The sequence below is a fragment of the Hyaena hyaena genome, unplaced genomic scaffold (genome assembly GCF_003009895.1).
Source record: "Hyaena hyaena isolate Hyena2069 unplaced genomic scaffold, ASM300989v1 scaffold_381, whole genome shotgun sequence".
Lineage (NCBI taxonomy): Eukaryota > Metazoa > Chordata > Mammalia > Carnivora > Hyaenidae > Hyaena > Hyaena hyaena.
Window position 1 is genome coordinate 776,956 of NW_024081012.1, and position 18,800 is coordinate 795,755.

The following is an 18,800-nucleotide window of genomic DNA, read 5'->3' on the forward strand; positions in this document are numbered from 1 at the left end:
TCTGAAACAGGCTCCAGGCTCTGAGCTGGCAGTCAGCACAGAGCCCGACGCGGGGCTCGAACCCACGAACCGCGAGATCATGACCTAAGCGAAAGTCGGACGCTTAACCGACTAAGCCACCCAGGCACCCCTGAATTCTGTTTCTATTTTGTTATTGGCTTGCCTAGGATTATATCATTGATACCTAGCAAAGACTAAAGCTAAACAAATCCTTTGCCTTCTTCCAAAATAGTACCTTAGAATATCTTTATTTATTTATTTTTTAATGTATATTTATTTCTGAAAGAGAGAGAGAGAGAAAGAGAGAGAGAAAGAGAGAACGCGCATCTAGGGGAGAGGCAGAGAGAGGGAGACAAAAAATTGCAGGCAGGCTCCACACAGTCAGAGCAGAGCCCCACACCAGGCTTGAACTCATAAACTGTGAGATCCTGACTTGAGCTCTAGGCAGGGCTCAAACTCCTGAATGGTGAGATCATGACCTGAGCTGAAATCAAGAATTGGATGATTAATGGACTGAGCCATTCAGGCACCCCACCTTAGAATATTTTAACCCACCTATCGTCTTCTCAACATATATGCTATTGTTGTCTGATATTTTAATTCTTTATTTTTTTAGTTTAGTTTTTTTTTTACACCACCACATATTATTTTTTATAGGGCCAATATTGGTTTATATTTGCCCAATACTTGCCATGTTCCTTGCCATTTCCTTCTTCCTTCATCTTAGACCTTCCTTCTCGGATAACCCTATATTCTGAGAAATCCCTGTTGAAAGGGGTCTTGTGGGAACAACCTGTCTCAGTGTCTGCTTATTTCAAATGTTATTTTTCCCCCTCATTCTGCAAATATGTATAGTCCCTCTAGATATAGGGTTTTGAGTTGGTAGTTATTTTCTTTCAACATATAAAGATGTTATTCCATTCTTTTCTGTCATCTATTATTGTGATCAAGAAGTTACCTTAGTCTAACTGCAGTTATCTGCATATCTATTCATGATATTTTTATTATTACCTTTGTTTTTCCATAGTTTTATGCTTCCTATATGGATTGTTGGGCTTCTTAAAGTTGCTTTTAAGTGTCATTAATATCATTAAGAAAATTATCAGCTATTATTTTCAAGGAAAGCTTTTTAAAAATATTTTCGCTTATTTTTTTTCTATGCCTCTAGTTAAACCTACATTTAGAGTCTTCCTACTCTATTTTTCACATTTTAAATTATATTTTCAATCTTTTTGTCTTTCTGAACTGCATTTCAAACCATTTCCCTTGATTCATCTTCTGATTCTTTAATCTATTCACCCTCTTTGATAAACATCTTTATTTCAATTATTATAATTTTCATCACTAGAAGTTTTTTTAAATTTAGTATGTTATTTGGTATCATTGTCATCTGCAGATATTTTCCAGACTCCCTTTTACTCTGTTACAATTAGAAGGCATGGTTGTTTTATATTCTGTGTCTTTTGATTTAACATCTGAACATCAGTCTGTTTCTGCTGCTTCTCACTCCGTTGCTGTTTCCTTGTGTGTCTGGTTATTTTTGACTGTGTACTAATCATTTAGTCCTGGGATAAATGTGTCCTGCTCCAGAATATTTTGCATTTTTCACAAAGGGTCCAGGACACTCCTGGTGATAGAGTAGCTTAATCTAAGTTAACAGTTTAAAACTCTCAAAATTTATATGCATAATAGGAGAGCTACAGTTGTGCTATGTCTCAGGTACAGAATTATTTTTCATTCTTCTTTTTTTTCTTCTCCACATTGCTCCTCTACAAAGGCAGTTTTCTTTATAATCCCTTGAGTTGGAGAAAGGGAATAAATTTAATATCATTTCTCCTTTATTCTTTCACAAGACCTCAGGTGGCACCTTTTCCATTATTCTGTAAAGTCAATTGACCAAAGTTCAAATGTACAGTATAAACAAATGTCCTCAGGCAAAGAGCAGTTATGTTGATTTGATGTTCAGCTTTCCTCTCTGGGTTCAGATTCCTATTTTCCAAAAATAATTACCCTAGAAGTTCACCACTATCTTATCAGGCTTTTAATTTTTTAAGGTAATTTTAAAAAGAAACATTTTATCCAGCATTTCTCATTGTTTTCAGTGGAGAGTTGATCTAAATAGCTTAGTTTCTCATTTACAGTCTACCTCACTTTCATTTAAATATGCGTTTGGTTAATCAAGTTTGTGCTATTTATATAAGCCTGGTAGGAAAAGACTTCATAAGAATATGTATTGAAATCCTACAATGAACAGCTTGCTCATTAGGGCTACATATAAGGCATAGAGATATAATCAAGATATAGTCTTTGCTTTATAGCATCTTTGCCAAAAAATAGGGTGAGATGAAATAAGAAACATAAAAGAGTTTTTCTGAGATTTAAAGGAGGGAGAGCTCACATCTGTGAAAGATTTGAATTGGACCTTGAAGGATGGTTATAATTTCAATATGTGGAGATTTGTGGGCAGGGAATTCCAGTGAATTAAAAAATATGAATGATGACATGAAACTGAGAATCAGCAAGGTCTGTTTGCTAAAAAGAGAAATGAGATTTTGGGTTTATTGTTTTGTTTTGTTTTGTTGTTTTTAGTTTGGTTGGGGAAAAAAAGGGTTGAGAACCATACCAGGGGCTAGGATTTGCTACCAGGAGGGGCACGTCTCTAAGAAGGTGTGTCAGTATTTTCCAGATACCTTCACCCTAGAATAATCTCATAGCTGCTCTTTTAATAAATACATACTGAAAATAAGTATGATCCAGGTATTACATGTCTTAAAAAGACAAGTCCTATCATGGAAAAAAGCAAGAGAGGAAGTTGATTCTTTTAGGATCATGGCTTCATCTCATTTACTCCAAGAGAAAAAAAATTGCCTCAAAAGACATCTTTAAAGGAGGAGGGCACTTGTTGGGATGAGCATTGGGTGTTATATGTAAACCAACTTGACAATAAACGGTTTAAGGGAAAAAGAAAAAGACATCTTTACTATTTCCTTTACCTGTTTAAAGAAGTCCCAAAGAAACAAGAGCTGTCAGTTTGATTTATCCTCTGAGGCCTGGACTCACACCCCTTGCATGTTTCAGGTACACTTATCTATTTTAGTGTCACTGAAGTATTTCAGTCATCTCCAGCACTTCAAGTACAATTTGCTGCCTAGGTACCTGCGGTGCTTTGTGATTTTTGACCTTCTGCTTGATACTGATTGGAACCTCTCTAGCCGTGGAATGTGACAAATACATATTCCTGGTCTAAAAAAAAGGATAGACTGCCTCATGAGGCAAAAAAGCTTTGTAATATAGAACACAGATTAATTTATTCTATAAAAAATTAAGAACTCCTAATAGATACCACACAATATGTTTTTAAACCCTAGAGATATCAGATGAGTAATACATAATCCCTGTGCTTAAGGTGCTTATAGCCTGATAGAGGAGACAGAATTATATGTAGGTTTATTGTAATAAAACATAACTAAAGTGATAGAAAATATTTTAAAAACATGGTGGGGAATCATAGATCTAGCTACAGATAATCATTCTAAGGGAAACTCTTGTTCTAGGTAATGCTCAGCCTATATATCTCTCCAATGTTCATTCTGCAAAATCACTGAGCATCCTTGATATTTAAGCCACTCTGCTAGATGTTCTGAAACATCCAAAAATGAATCAGAATCAGATTTTTCCCTTGAGTATCTAGAAACAAATAGAAAGTATGCCCATAAATTGAGTAACTGTAGTGAAAAAATGGACTTGGATAGTTGTTCCAAAATGGCATGAATAGAGGCATGAGTTGATTTTATAGTCACTCAGAAAAGAGAGATTGTTTCCAACTGGAAAATATTTTAAATATATCTGTCGAGGAAGTGAGAGTTGGGCATGTTTTTGAAGGATGAATAGGACTTTGAGGCAAAAATGGGGTGAAAAGGACATTTTATGTAGTAATAAGGGAGTAAACAATGATAAAATATAGGAAATTATTATTGATTATACAGATATGTATTAATCTCTCACCCTTCCCTGTGCACTACGTGCTAGTCATTGTTCCTGAAAATGATTCTTAGAGGCTCCTTGAGGCCGAGGGTAGACATTCCTTAGTCCAGACTATTTTGTGTTTCTTCTACAAGTTGCCAGGATGCACCACCAGTGAAGGATTGCTTCAAAATAAGTTGAGTAACAGCACTGTGGAACAGCACCACTCTGTTTCATTAGAAAGTATATGTAGAACCAGCTTATGAAATACCTTGAACAAGATTGTGAAAAGAGGTAATTTCATTCTGTAAGTACTCTGGAGCCCTTTGTAACCAGTATTAACTATCCTTATATTAAGTCAGATTCAGAATTTTCACAGATAGGCTTAAGGAGTTAAGACATATTATTTTCCTGCTTTAAATTTTTTTTAATGTTCATTTATTTACTTATTTTGAGAGAGGGTGGGGAGTGGTAGAGACAAACAGAGAGAGAGAGAATCCCAAGCAGTTTCCACTCCCAGCATGCAGCCAGACATAGGGCTCAATCCCAGGACCATGAGATCATGAGCAGAAATCAAGAGTCAGGTGCTTAAACAACTGAGCCACTCAGGTGCTCCTAATTTTTCTACTTTTAACACAAGATAGGACTTATCAAATTATCTGAGAGACATGTTCTAAAGATCTGGTGCAACAGATGAGAGCCATAAGTCCCGTGCTCTTACTGACCAAAAAAAAAAAAAAAAGGCAAAATGGCTAAGTTTTCATTGGTGTGGTCCAATGCATTTATTTAGTGAATTATAGGACATCTTCTCACTCAGAAAATACTTTAAAATATCATTTGTCTTGAACTTGTAATAAACAGTCATCTCTAAAAAAGTCCTAGTGCAAAGAAAACAAGCAGTGCAATTCATCTAAGGAAAACTACAAACATCCTTCCCAAGAACATGGGCGTATCTGCACAGCAGTGAGTACCGGTAGCAAACCAGGACTTATTTTCCTGTGACTCCAGAATATATGTTTGGTGTCATACCTACTAGCATAAACACACTGTGGAATGTTTACTTCTGGTTTAAGAAAGATCTCTTGTCACCACATCTATCAAAATTTAGACCAAGTGGAACTTACTCTCATCAGTCAGCTGTTTCTGTTATATTTACCACACAATGCTCACAAATCCTAGTTAACATAAACCTGGCCTGACATAAATTCAGCATTATAAAGCATTATAAACACTTTAGGCAATATTTCTCCCCTAAAACTGTATGTTTCTGAAGCCAGTATGTTCAATATGGAGCCTACCCATGTTCGTTGCATAGGTAAATTTGTTGGGGTGGGGAGAGGTTTACTCTACTTTTTCTCTTTACAGTCTACTGATAACTTTTATTCAGAGGCGAACACTGGCAGAGTTCACTTTTAATGACAGAAAATTTTTCCAAGACACTTAATAAACTATTAACTTTTTCAAACCACTCATTCAGCCATAACCTTGAAAGCAAAAAAAAAAAAAAAAAAAAAAAGACAATATAAAGGGCCTCATTTAAATAATTTGTTTACTTTTTTAATATTGTTTACTTCCAATGCAAATAATGAATACAAGCATTAATTAAATAATGCAATACATGTAATGCTCATTCACTGTACTATGGCTTTAATAACAAAATGGACTTATTTATTGGAGTAAAATGGTGTGATTTAGCAAAAAGATGAAAATAGTTCCAATCAGAAGGCTATTCATGAATTATTGAGTATTCTGTACAAAATGAATATGGAATTACTTTATCTTTGCAAAGTGAGTGTTGAGCCCTTATTCAGCCCCCTGCTCAAAATGATCATAAACATTGGAGGGGCAAACAATAGATCTACCAAACTTAGCCTAATGAATGCATTTTAAGTTTTTGTTTAATATTTTAATTCTCATAATGATAGTGCTCTGGCAAAGATAGCATGGTTATTATTGGGGCAATTTGTAGTATAGCCACAGCCTGCACTGTCACATGGCTTCAACATACTTTTAAAAATTAGAACAAAAATAATAGTCTGACATCTGGAGGATGATGGGTGGAGATGGAAAGAAAGAAAAAAGAAATTGAATTCTAGTGTTTTATTAGCATAAACATTATAAGGAAAAAATGAAATCAAGTGATCGATATTACTATAAATGAAGCCATGTTCTCTGGTTATAATTCTCTCAAGATTTAGCCATTAACCACAATAAATTCTGCATCTTACATAATTTTTAATAACCACAAAAATCTATGAAATTGATAGGATGCTTTATAAATGGATAATAGCTTACTGTCCAATAAACCTCACCTTAGGCTCTCTCAGAACACTATTTTAATTATGAAGTTTGACTCTCTGGTTTATCATTTTGGTCAATGTAATGCGTCTGATTTAGAGTTTGCATTTCTCTAAGATAAAATGGACTTTGACTCCACAGTGCAGTTTGAAATTAACTGAATATTTGTATTTAGTCTTTTTTTTTTTTAACAGTTCACTACTGAGTTGAAATGCTCTGGGAAGCAGTATACCATATCAGGTAGAATAAGTCAGACCACCTGGACTGGGAATCCCAGGTTCACATTTTATTTGTTACTATATCCTTGGATATTTCAACTGTACTATGAGGTTAATAAGAGTCCTTATCTCATACAATTATTGTGAGATTATGTGAGAACATTGGTACAACTTGTTGGGCACAAAGCAATGAAAAAGGCTAATTATAGTTATTGTTGTTATTATTATTACCATGTGGAGCAATAAAGTATAGAGATTAAGAGAAAAGTCTTTGGAACCTGATAGAATTGGAGTCAGATGCCTTAATTGTCACTTAATGGCATTGCCCTTAAAATCCCTGTCTTAATTTTTCTTAGTATCAAGACTTCAGTTAGGGGAACACTTCCTGCTGTCCAACTCCAATCCAACATTTCTGCAGAACCTCATTTTTTACTCATACCACAGTCTGAAGCAGGGATTCCTGGTCAGCTTTCTGCTATATGGTGCCTCTCTCATCTTTTGGTTCTGCAAACTCTTAGCGGCTGATGAGGGAAAGGTAGAGAGAACATGAGAAATTCCTTATACTCCTTAAAGCCATAAGCCCAGAAGTACCTCACATCAGTCAGCTCACATCCCAGTGATGAGAGTGAGTAATTTGGCCACATGTTGGTGCAAAGGGGGTTAGAAATAAAACAGAGTGTCTGGCTGGTGAGCTGGTTCCCCATGACAATTCAAGACTCCAGTCCACATTCTGGTGTAGCACTATTCCTCTCTGCCACAAGGATCAATGATCTTAGCCCTGATTCTATAGGGAAGAGATCCCAAATTAAGTGTCCATCCTTTATTTGGGAGGGACGAATCCAGGGCATAGAGGGTGAGGCAAAAAGGAAGCGAGGCAGGAAATAATGGGGAAGAGTAGAGGAGCTGTGTCACCAAGATGGCTGCTACTCTCCAGTGAACCTCAGAGCCTCAGAGAATCACTGGGCAGCTGCCATCACTTGACTGAGAAAGAAGCTGCTGGTAGGTAGGCTGTCTGGAGAAAGCAGACACAGTCTGTGGGAGGGAACGAGGGAGGGAGGAGAAGGAATATATCTACTATGTTTCGTTCCATTTTCTGCTTCACCAAGTTCACCACCCAGAGTCTTCAATATTTCCATCATATGAACCCTGACTATACCCTTAGATGGCTTTTCAGAATGCTGGAACCTACACTCTGTAAAGTGGCATCTTATCTAAATCTGGAAGTGGATGAGGAGCCAAAATCCTGTCTGCACTCTGGCAGCCCAGAGGGAGGGCCTCGCATTGCAAGAAGATTAGTGATCACCTTCAGGAAGTGGGACCAAATGGGTTCAAACGTGGCTGGTCATGTGCAGAGAGAGCTGAGGCATACTGATCAGAATAGGTTCTGAATAAGGACTCTTAGGAGGCACCTGAGGCACCACAAATGTGCCCAAGCTAGTCACCTTGCAAAAGCAAATTGTTTTTTATATAATGTAAATGTAAGCCAGTGTCAGCATACAACAAAGGTAGACTAAACAGAAACTATTGTATTTATTCTGGCAAGATTTTGATTAGAACAAAATGCAGTATCTGTTCATTCTTGAAAAAGAGAGACTGTTCTCTCCTCAACAAACAAAAACAAACACATAACATTCTAGTGCCCAAAGTCACCAGCAAAGCTTTGCTTTTCTGAAAACCTGGTTTGATTTGGTCTTGTATATACTGAGAAATTTCACTGTAGAAACAATTTCAGTTATTATTAACATCATTTATATTCATATACATAAAACTCACATCTTACAATCAAAGTATCGTCTTCTATGTTGACAGCAGCCATACTTTAGACATTAATAAGATCAGGTATTCATTCAGCACTCTTTCCTAAATCATTTTGCCCAAATGAGAATTTATAAGTGAGTTTTATCCTCCTCCATGAATGATTTTCCAGAATCAAAACCAGTTATATGGTAAAACTTAATTCCTCTAAACAGATTTTGTGTTTCATGTTTCAAACTGATAAGGACAATCTGAGTCTATATTCTGGAATAGCAATTAATCCAAAATAAAAAATGGCAGCTAATAACCTGTTTCATAAAATCCAAGCCTTGTCTTTCTTTTCTTTCTTTCCTTTTTTAATTTTTTTTTTGTAACCTCCTCTAGTAATAAGGGTGGGATAATGAGAGGTCCAATGATTTGTTGCCTACACATATGCCCAATCTTCCTCATGGAAAATGCCACCAAACAAAAGAGCATCTGGCCTTTGATATTTTCTTAATGTGCATTAAAAGGCCCCAAATTTCCCATAAAAATGGAAAATTTAATCCCAAAGTTTTAATCATAGTCAGAAAAAAATACAGAGAGAGTACCCTGTCATCCCTTATTGGGGAATAGTAAAGATGGACTAAAAGAATAATAAAAATCAGAAGTGGACGAGACCTAGGATCAATTTTTAATGATTTCACACTGCCCCAACAAAGAGGCTTTTATATTTTATTGTCCAGAAGCAGTAACTTTTAAATAATTCTCTTTAAATATTTTAAAATCAGTCATTTATATTTTAAGTTTACCCCAGAAGAGATATGAGGAGTACACTCTTAAATTTAAATCTAAATTTAGTCAATTTTTAAAAAGTATATTTTTATAATGATGTACAATATGATCCATTGGCATCATGTAGTTCATTAACAGACTTTTTCTTGTGTTTTATAGCTGTAGAATCAGAAATATGTTTTCTATTAAAGGATTCTTTAATTTCAGCCTTCTTGAATAAAATCTTGATTGTCTTCCAAGTAAATTCGACAACTTTTCTGAAAAACTTACTTCGATGTTTAACAATGTTTAAGTACTGAAAATGTTTCCTTCTAATAAAGCTTAGGCCCTAACATTGTTCTTTAAGCCTAGGTCTTTCTGCTTTCGCTTTGTAAAAATGAACTATTGAGCACCATCATTTTTTATATAGTCCTCTATCAACCTATCTTAGTTTTGCCTTCTTGAAGCTGATACATTTATTTACTTGAATTTTACTCAAGTCACTTTAACTTCTGAATTGACCCCTAGTTCTATCATTTGCTTTGATTGTGCCATAATGTCATTTTCTATTAAAGGTCCATATGAATGGGAATACTTTGCTTTGATTTTGTAAACTATTAGTTTACACTTTGTAAATTATCTCATTTTGTAACACGTTATCCTGAGATGTATTATTCATTTTTATTTATTGATGCTTTGAAAGGAATCTGGAAAATGTCCACCATAATTCTCAATTGGATAACAAAGAATGGTAACAAAGTATGTTTTAGAATAGGAGAAATAACGGGAGAGTGGCAGACTGGGCCTGCAGAGCTGAAGGGACACCTCATGGAGATTATTCTGGAGTTACATCATCAAAATGGCAGACAAGGAGAGTGGATGGAAGAGAGATAAATGTTTTCCAGATGAAAGGGTGTGATCCAACATATAGAGTTATGAAGGCAGTGTGCGTGTTGGAACTGCCATGGGTTTGGCATAGCTGGTTGTAGAAGAATGCGGGAATGAATGGAACTCAGGAGGATGGTTAGGAAATGATCAAAAGGAGCATGTACACCCTACTGAGGGATTTGTACATTATCACGTAGATAACATGCTTCCCAGAAAAAAATATGGTAAAATTTGTGTTTTAGAAAAGAATAAAAAAGTAAAAGTGTAGAAAATGAAATGAAATGAAATGGTTTTGTCTGGTCCCAGAGGAAACACAGAGAGAATTTAGAGGAGAGAAAATAAGAGCTCAGATGAGACAGTGGTCATGAGATATAGAAGATGGAGCTAGTAATGGAAATCAGACTCTCTACTATTTGCTTGTAAGTGGTAAAGGAAAGGGAAGAATTAAGAAAGTAAAGAAGGTGTAGTGAAGAAAAGGATGATTAACCAAAACAAGCAGTAGAGAAAAGAGGGCAAATCTGAGAAGACAATGATTTCACCGAGGTGTCTGTGCTGCATTCTAATGGTAAGTTAGTTAGAAAATGCAGTTCTGGTACATAAGGGGAGCCAGGAACTAGAAGAAAAGCTGAGGAGCCAGCATGTCACAAGTGATGGATCAGACCAGAGGCAAGACCAAAACCCACTGGAAGCATGTAAACTATAAGCAATAGTAAAGGCCAAGAACAGTAAACCAGTTATTAGCAACCCTTAAGAAGTGGGAAAAGGAAGAGAAATCAGTGAAAGAATGGAAGGAAGAATATAAAATGTGAAGTAAAAACTTACAGGGAAAATGTCTACATAGCCAAGGGACAGAGGGTTTTAAGGAAAAGGAGCCGAATCTAACAGTAGAGAGTTCAGACATAATGTTGACGAGAGAGAAAGCATCATATTGTTTATCTAGACTTGCATAGTTAAAATGTTTTAGAAATCTTAAGGAAGGGAGTAAAGGACTGCATCAGTTGAGAAGAGAATGGAACGTGAGCAAGCAGAGAATGTGACTGCTGAAAGCTCAAGTATTCTGGCAACAATGGAAAGAAAATAGGTGGGATTGAGAACTAGCATGGCTGGGGGATTGATGGCTTGTATATGTTTCTATGTATTTTTATTTTTTATTTTTGTATTTGTGATTATATTTTATTTTATGTTTTTAATTTATTTTATTTTTTTTGTTTCTATATATTTTTAGACAGAAGAGATTTGACTGTGGCTATGGACTAAGGATAAATGTATTGGAGAAAGGGAGAATAAGAATGTAGGAGAAAGGAGATGACTTAGAAAATGAGGAATAGGATTGGATGAAATTAGGAACCAGAGAGGAAAAGCCTTGGGCTGAAGAATGGCATCTCTTCCTCTAAGGCAGAAAGGGACATGCTTTGTGAGTGGCTCGTGCACTGTCTGGGAGTGACAGGTCAAGAGATTTTGATTCTCATTGTCATGATACTCACGGGAACTCATTAGACAAGTGGACCAGAATCACAGGCTCAGATCCAGATTTCCAGGAGCCAGAACAGAGTATGGGAACTGATAACATTGACAAGGAAGAGCTAGAAAATGTCACTTAATTTTGGATCTAAGAAGAATGTCATGTGATCTAGTAGGAAGAAAGGCTAGGTATAGAGGAGAGGTAATGTATTGTATTGTGATCAAGAACTTGGGACTTGGAGTCAGAAGACAGTGAATTCCTATCTCCTCTCAGGCACTTATGAAGTGTGCGAGCTTATGTAAGGCACTCAACCACTTCCTGCTTGAGCTTCTTCCCATACAAATTGAAGACAATGGTAGTAGCTCACAAAGCTGTTGTAAGGAATAAATGAGAAATGATTTAAAGCTTTCAGAGGGCACGGTATACTGGAATTAAAGTTTATGTTTGTGTGTTTGTTCATTTTGATTATAAAGACTAAGAAAGTGGGAAGAACGTTAATGTTCTGGCTCAAGGGCTGTACCATCTCTGAGAATTAGGAGAATGCCATTTGATGGACCACTGGAAAGGGGTGAAGCTTTGGGACAGTGGTGTTGTGAAGAATACAAAATGACTAGAAACACATAAAAGTTTGCTAAGTGTTGATGACATTGGTCTTGGCAATGATTTCATGGTTATGCTAAGTGTCCTTATCACTAAATCTCTCTCTCTTTCTCTCTATACATCTATATTGTATGCATATATATACATATTTGTATGCATATATATACATATACAATATGTATATGTATATAATATGTATATGTATATATATTTCCCTAAGTGGAGTTAAAAGCCCAGCTGTAGAAAGTGAAAGTGGCCATTATTTGTAATATTACTACACTGAGTAGTCAAAAATTATTACCCTAGAATTAGAGGATATGAAGAAGGAGGAAAAGTGGATGAGAGAGTGGAGTGTGGGAGTGCATCATTGCATGAGGGAGAGCAAGACAGCAAGAGATGATGGGTTGGGCACTGAAGTGACTGCTGAGTTGGAGACATAGGTGTGTTTGTGAGAGGAAGCAAAACCAGGAAGGACCTGGAAAGATGCATAAAATCTCTGCCGATTCCAGTCATGTCGAAAACAAACATAACAGGGTGGAAGTAATGAAAACTCAGAACATGGGGTTTGTTAGATGGAAAGCAGAATGAAGACTGCTGGAATGGAGAGGAGTTAAAGCAGTGGGCTTGTGAAGAATGCAAGAGATGGGGTGGGTAAGGGCAAGGTGAAGGTCAGGATCCTGGGAGGTGACTGAATGATGGGGAGAGTTTGGATTGAGATAAACCCAAGCCAATGTCACAGCCATGGGATTGAGTGTATGATGCTGATGAGGACAGGGAGAGGTGGCAGAGTTGACTGGTGAGAACTCCGGGAAAGCTTAGATTGCTTTTTCCCCATAGAGAGAAAGTCTACAGAAAATTATATAGAGTCTAAAGCTAGTATGGGATTCTTAAAGGAGAATTCAGTATCTTCTTTATCTCTGGAGTCCCAGGGTCTGACACAGTGGCTACCACACTGACATATGATAGGCATGCAGGTATTGTCTATTGTAGGATTCTGTGAAATACTAGGTTCAATCCGCATGAGTCCATTAAGCTGTTTTCGCTTTCCCAGATCAAAGCAAAGACTTAACCATTATACCAAATATAAATCTTAATTGTTATAACATGGGGAATTTTTGGATGCCCAAAACTTCCTTCCAAAGCACAAAAGCTAGTTGCATTCTGGTATTTTCCCTTCATTTATGAATTCAGCAAATATTCATTGAACAACAATTCTGTGCCAGGCACTGTTCCATACATTGGGAAAAATAGTGGAGGAAAAGGCAAACCAGGCCCCAGCTCAGGGAGCTTAATTTTAGTGGAAGAAAAACAGACAGCATATAAAAATATAAATGTTAATTTCAGTTAAGAAGAAGGCTGTGTTGAAAATTAAAACAAGTAGTGAGATAGAGAATAAGTTAGAACACAGCTTTCCTTTATGTAAGACAGAGAAGACCTCTGACAAGGTGACATTTGTCTGGGACCTGATGGGTAAGGAGTCAGCCATGTGAAGATTGGGAGGTATTCCAGGTAAACAGGTGGTGTAAAGGCCCAATGGGAAGATCAAGCTTAACAGAGAAGGACAGAAACAAGATCAATATGTCCACACTAGAATCTAATAAGAAAGTCATGTCTTTTCCCAAAAAGTTACATGTTTTAACATGAATGTGATCACAATGTATATTCAGTTTCCAAGGACTACATAGTGGCTAGGAGTAGACACTGGAGTGACACTGTCCTCATTTAATCCAGCTCTTCCTCCTCTACCTGTGTCACCTTGGGAAAGTACGCTAAATATTCTAGCATATTATTACCTGTAACATGGTGATAATAACGGTACCTACCTCATACAGCTGTTATAAGAATTAAGTGAATCAATAGTTGTAAAACAGAAAAGTGCTTGGCACCTAAAAAGCGATTTTTCCTTAAAATAATTCCCTATTTTTCCCATGACTGAATTATATGGGGAAGATAATCTCTTTTGTTGCATACTCTTAATGATTATTTCTGTTGATTCCAGATATCCCATAATCTAATTAACTGTAGAAGGAGCAGGTTGTTTTCATTTTTTCTACGTCACAAATCCCTCGACAATGAACTTTGTTATCATGCCACGGTAGTGATCACCTGGGTGGCAGAGTATGGGTGAACCTGTAAAAATCTTTCACTGGCTGAAGCATCTGTAAGAGGCACCCACATCTGGGTTGGCTTCTCATGAGATTACTACCAAATAACAGAGAAAAGATATTCTATCAATTGCTGTCCTGTCAGCTAAATTTATCCTGAAAATTTTGCTTGGCTTGTACAGTGTTTCCCCTTCAAAAGTTTAATAGAGTTGCCAAAAATTAAAAAAAAAAAAATCTCACAATATACTGTGAAACCCCTCCCCGCCCATTTCTAGCTTTTCTGAAAAATAGTTTATTTCTATTAAACTGATAGAATTGGACATACTGGCTATGAGGCAACAATTGTGAACAAATTTCTTGTAGCATTTTTGCCATTCTTCCATAATTTCATGTTTTAAAGTAAAGTTCATACTGTTGAAATATTGTCTAAAATATTATAAGCCTTCTATACTAAAATCTTAAACTATTGTATGGAAAATTGTTTGAGAAAGGTACTGAATTTATAGAGAAAACCAGAGTAGCTCAGAACATCTGAAAATAGTTGGAGTCTTTGAAATGTGGCATTACTTTCTTTAAAAATAATAAAGAGGTTTCCCAAACAAGTAAGGTTTTGTTTAATATATTGAATTCTGCAAATTTAAAGTTACATAAATATGATACCTTTAATTCAAATTAAAATATGAAGAGGCAAATACAAATGATAAACCTGTTAATTGATTGTTATGAATTACCGAAACTTTTAGGTAACATCCACATTGTATTATGCAAAAGGAAGCATATGCTATAATCTATTTTGTCTAAATTAAATGCATTAATACAAATATACATATACTAATATGTATCATCTTAAAAGTGAGAATGAGCCTGTAAAAGGCACACAGTTGGGACCTAATAAATATTTATTAATTTGGGTTTTTTTCACCTTTATGGAGCTTTAAATGACAACATTGTGTAAGTTTAATGTGTGCTGGGTGATGGCTTGATATATGCATATATTGTGAAATGATTGCCACGTTGAGGTTAGTTTACAGATCTATTATGTCACGTAGCTGTGTGTGTGCGTGTGTTTGTGTGTGGTGAGAATATTTAAAATCTACTCTGTTAACAACTGTCAATTATACATTACGATGTTAAATATACTTACCATACTGTGCCATTGATCCTGAGAACTTTTTCAGCTTATAATGAAAAGCTTTTACCTTTAACCAACCATTTCCCCATTTCCCCAGCCCCTGGTAACCCTTCTCTGTTTCTAGGAGTTTGACTTTTTTAGATTCTACAGATAAGTGAGATCATGTAGTGTGTCTGTCTTCTTTTGTATGACTTACTTCACTTTGCATAACACCCTTAAGGTTCACCCATGTTGTCACATACAGCAATATTTCCTTCCTTTTGATGGCTGAATACTTTTTCCATTGTGAATCTATATTTATATCTGTATCTATATCTGCATCTACATGTCATTGTCTTCATACATTGATTCTTCAACAGACTCTTAGTTTGTTGCCGTGTCTTGGCTATTGCAAATAACGTTACAATGATCATGAGTGTGTAGATGTCTCTTTGAAACTGAAAAAATAAAAAGAAAGGCTTTATATTATAAATATGTATAGCTGATAACTCAATAAACTTTTATTTTTCCTGACATGCATCACCAATGATATGTTTTTTATTCTTATTTCAACTTTGTTTATAGAAAACTGGGCACAAACCAGAAAGTGTGGATTTGTGTGGAGCACATATTGAATGGGCCAAGGAAAAATCAAGCAGAAAGAATGTTTTTCAGGTAAGAATGTTACATTTATTAAATGTATTCTTATTCCTTCTAAATCTGACCTCTCGACATGACATTTCCTTGTGACGCTTTAATGTGCATAAACTAGTTGTTTGAAGATCATTATGAAAACCTGATTTCTCTTCCTTCTTGAATTTTAGTTTGTTGTGTTGCTTTTCACTGGTTACTGGTTGCTCTCTAAACAGAAAATGCGTAGTGTGCGTTGATTAATTCTACACCCAAAGTCATTGACTGTTGCGTGGTATTTGATAGCTGTTTGGGGTTCAAACCTAGAGTGTTTGACTTAAATAGATATATTGTAGAACTTTCAGGCATACACACAATAACATTCACTAATTATGATAAACTTTTTGCTTTCATTTCCATTCCTGCTCCGAGTCATAAATTACATGTACCAGTGTAGCTTAGGGGGATGGAAAGAGCTGAACAACTATAGATATTGGGTATTTTTGTATTGCATAATTTAAATTTTTTGGAAAAAATAACTATGATTAATAATTTCAATCATGTTCCCTTGAATGAAAAGAACCAGCTGAGATTCTTGAAAGAAAGGAAATTAGAAAACTTAATATTTCATATATGATGTTACTAAGATCCCTTTGGCAATTAATAACTTTAAATTATGGAGGTTGATCTCTTTCTACATTTATATGAGATTTAACTTACTTTTATATTTCCAAAGTAACCAATAATTTTCTAGGTGTATTTACAATTTATACCATTTAGTAACCAAGAAGCTAGATTATTATAATTATTACATTAAATGTCTTCTAAGGCCATTTTGGCTCCTGAAGAAAGGTCGATTCTATTTTTAAATGTATCACTGAAGTTAATATATTGGGTCTTACTCAAGTGTAGATAGGCGACATCTCCTATCTGAATTCTCAAGAGAGAGGGAAACTGGTCTCTGATTGTGCATTTCCCAGATGCTAATCTGGGCCTGCCAAATTAACTGACCCCATGTTAGCATTTCTAGGATATGTTATTTTTTATACTTCTTTTAGTCTATTCCGGCATTCATTTTTCATAGCTAGAGATTATTTCTTTTTACTGAAAGAAAGAAGAAAAAAATAAGGAAAACTAAACATACTTGCCTAAAAGTCAAAAGACTAAAGCCAAAAGTGATTAAAGTGTGAATTTACAGAATCAAGGAAGAGAAATAAATTTTGTTTTGAAGTGAGGAATTGTAAATCAGTGAGATAGTCTGTTTCTCAAAGGTCTTACTCATTTTGTTATCATGCGAAAAAAAAAATTAGAGGTTATATTACTAGCTTCTATGATAACCTAAGTGATTAGTATGAGTAGTTCTGAACTAGGTTGGGTGAGTTAAGTGGTGTAGTTTTATTATATATTATGAGTTCAGCATCTTAGTCCCCATGTCATAAGATAAAGACATTAAAATTTAACATTGACATCATTCTTGGACAATAAAAACTCTTGGAGTTGGTCTAAGGTAGCCTTTTTCAGTTCCTTCTGTTAATCTTATGAAAAGTTAAGTTAGATCACAAAAGAGGATAGTCAAGTGTATACGATGTATACAGGACTTCCAATATAGAAGAAAAATACTTATACATAATTTTACACAGCTTTGAACATAGTATACACAGATACATATTTAAACCACTGTATTGATGGTGTATATGATAATGTGTATTAAAGACGTGATATCAGCCTTTCCTGAATGACTGCCTGCTAATATAATTTTCCCTTGTTTTTCATATTTCTGAATGTAGGCAGTTCCAAAGATATTAAAAAAAAAACTATTCTCACTTTTAGTAGCTTTTTGGAGGTGAAAATCTTGCCAGCTACTTTTGTTTGTAAAATATCTGAGCAGTTTATGGGATCCCAGAGCTCTTATATCCAGCTTACCTCTTTTTGTCTTGTATCCTTGTAGTTTAGAGAAACGAGAAAGAGGTGATTATAAAGATGCTGTGAATAACAAAGCTAAACAAAGATTCTAGTTTCATTACTTGCTTCGTTCTTTTTGGGATGAATCATGTGATTTTCTTGTCATGTGGATATCTTTTCATCACCCAAACACGAGCTAAGGAAAGTTTACTAGTACATATCCATAGATACAGACTATGAGGGTAAACCCTTTGAGAGGGACAATATAATAAATAGGTTTTATAGTTCTGTTAACGAAAAAGCATTGGGAAGGATTTGCCAAAGAGCTAAATCTAGATGACTTGCATCAATATTTGATTAGGTACATTAGCTGCTCTAACTCTCAAATGATCAGAATAAACATGATTATATCTCAAAAACATAGTATTAAGGCATTGTTGGGTGTTTGAGTGTGTGTGTGCAGGGTTTCATTACCTACAGAATAATGAAGTGTTTCTTCCTGTCTAAAAAAAAGCCATCAGAGCTTCGGCTGATGTGCTACATCAGAAATAGCTTTAGAATTCCAAGTTTGAATTAGGCTTGGTGTTCAATCTCAGTGTATGAATTATAGATTACAGATAGCAAATGACTATTGAGATTTTTGGTTCAAGAAAAATCAAAGAAGAGCAAAATTAGAAATAATTTGAAATTTGAAATCTGTCTTTAAAAAGTTGATGGATTAGCAATTATATGCCACATAATTACACCGTCTGTAGAGAAGTTGAACTTAACGTGAATAGGAAAACAAATAAAATATTATGTGCCTGAAAGACTCAGAAGCACACATCTGTGATGCCAAAAAAAAAAAAAAAAGGAAAGAAAAGAAGAAGGATTTCATTTGTCTTCTTCGCTTGTATATGCCATTTGGACATTTAAGTTGTTCATTTTCTTTTTGTATTAAAAGCCAAATTTCCTTCATAACCAAAGTGTTATTAAACTAGATTCAGTCTTCTCTGATTGGTACATGGTGACATAACAGTGACAAGATTGAGTACTAAGGTTTGGTGTTCAAGAACTCTCAGTAAATCTGAAATATGCTCACTGAGTTCAAGAACATCTGCCTATTTTATAATAGA

The 18,800-nt window shown here is 35.3% G+C and overlaps 1 protein-coding gene across 2 annotated transcripts in view; it reads left to right on the forward strand.

The window, feature by feature from the left end:
* The window catches only part of ARHGAP15 (Rho GTPase activating protein 15), a 629,407-nt gene that overhangs the window by 107,910 nt on the left and 502,697 nt on the right, over positions 1 to 18,800 (forward strand). For both annotated transcript variants that reach the window (XM_039250736.1, XM_039250737.1), the window contains exon 6: positions 15,739 to 15,828. In XM_039250736.1, coding sequence (XP_039106667.1) covers positions 15,739 to 15,828 — 90 coding nt within the window. The remainder of the gene's footprint in view (positions 1 to 15,738; positions 15,829 to 18,800) is intronic.